General features: G+C 34.8%; 1 protein-coding gene across 2 annotated transcripts in view; it reads right to left on the bottom strand.

Moving 5' to 3' along the window:
• PLA2G12A (phospholipase A2, group XIIA) overlaps positions 1 to 1779 on the bottom strand; it is a 20186-nt gene that overhangs the window by 2355 nt on the left and 16052 nt on the right. Inside the window, exon 2 of one of the 2 annotated variants that reach the window (XM_006881092.1) lies at positions 462 to 532. In XM_006881092.1, coding sequence (XP_006881154.1) covers positions 462 to 532 — 71 coding nt within the window. Of the gene's footprint in view, positions 1 to 455; positions 533 to 1779 lie in introns of both variants that reach the window. The other variant, XM_006881093.1, reaches the window with a different exon arrangement.

Raw genomic sequence — 1779 nt, 5'->3', positions numbered from 1 at the left:
AAAAAAACACAACAGAAAAAAACACAAAACCTTGTGGTTATGAATTATTCTCATAAATGGGTTTCCTCCAAAAACTGGCTCAGATCCAGCCTCAGGCACAACACACAGCTATCTGTCTTAGATAGCTATATAGAAAATATTACGGTTTATTTATACTTTATTCCCCTAAGAAGTATTATTTCTGTGTTTGAAATTAATCTTTTAAGCCATGTTATAATATTAGAAAACAGAATTTAAATGGTATTAACACTCATAAGATTAAAAATAAAACACTGATTCCACACTAGTTTTGTTAGATGTTATTAAATATAAAATTAACCTTAGTCATAAAAGAATAAGCTTGACACTATTACAGCAAGCAAAATGATTTCTGAATCTGAGAACACACTGTTTTGCATTTTCAAGTTATTACATAGCTTCCTGGTCATAAAGCTTATTAAATAAAACATATTTACGTTGACACCAAACAGCGGGGAGCCACATCCATTCGGTGGGGAGGGTTTATAACCATAACGTGGGTGAGGTTTAGATCCTATAAAATAAAAAATGAAATCCTTAATTTAAAATATAATGGAAATAAATTATATACTCAAAGCAAATCTACATTGTGCTACACTAGACTTAGAAATGGTGTTAGGTACCATCGAGTCAGAACTGACCCATATCTGACTCTGGTGGGTTTTCAGAGGCAGTTAATCACACGGGAGGAGTCTGCCCATCCTTCTCCTGCACAGCAGTTGGTGGTCTCGAACTGTGTCTTCAAGATTGCCACTAGGCCACCAGAGCTCCCTAGCCTTTGAAATACACAGTATTTATTTGGATGGTGATTTATGTGAATATGTGTCTTTATTCTGGTAAGTATTAAGAATACTAATTTTGTTTATAATTTAAATTTTTCTGTGATGAGCAATGTGCAAGATATACAAATATTACCTATATTATGATATGTACCTAAGTAGCATTTCCTAAAATGTAAATTTTATTTGAAAGCCCATGTCCTGGGAGATATATGAAAGCTTATGCTGAACATCTGACTGCAAGAGTTGGTAGAAATCTTCCATTTCCTCCTCTTCGGTTCTCGTTGCCAGTGCATATATTTGAATGACAGTGATATTCACTGGACTTCCTTGTATGTGTATGGATATTATCCTGTCACTCACCACATTGTATTTCATGATGGATCTAGAAATTATTTTAGTTACAAAACTAACCCCATTTTTTCTCAGCTTTTCATCCCTGGCATAGTAAATCATATACTATCTGATTCAAAATGTCCCATGCTGGATCTAGAAATTATTTTAGTTACAAAACTAACCCCATTTTTTCTCAGCTTTTCATCCCTGGCATAGTAAATCATATGCTATCTGATTCAAAATGTCCCATGCCCAGCCATCTCACTTAGCCAATACCTAGTATGTCAATATTTATGCGTTCCATTTCTTTCTTAACAATGTTCAATTTTCCTACATTCATGCTTCTCACATTCCACGTTCTAATCCCTAGTGTCTCCTTATAGCTAATCCTCCTTCTTTGTGTTTCCATATCTGAGATCTCAGTCTCAATTGCTACGTCTGCTAGTCTAAGTGCTAGTCTGGAATGCAAAAGTTGGGAACAAGAAAGAAGGATCAGTAGCTGGAAAACATGGACTCAGTAAAAGAAATGAAGCTGGAGACAGAATGATAGAATTCTGTACATTCAATGATTTATTCACTGCAAATACCTTTTACAAGAAACACAAACGCAGGCTATACACATGGATTTCACCTGATGGTATGCATA

Source organism: Elephantulus edwardii, unplaced genomic scaffold (genome assembly GCF_000299155.1).
Source record: "Elephantulus edwardii isolate Elephantulus edwardi_28Jun2011 unplaced genomic scaffold, EleEdw1.0 scaffold00012, whole genome shotgun sequence".
Classification (NCBI taxonomy): Eukaryota; Metazoa; Chordata; class Mammalia; order Macroscelidea; family Macroscelididae; genus Elephantulus; species Elephantulus edwardii.
Note: the sequence above shows the minus strand (reverse complement) of the source record. Positions and strands in the feature narration are given on the sequence as shown.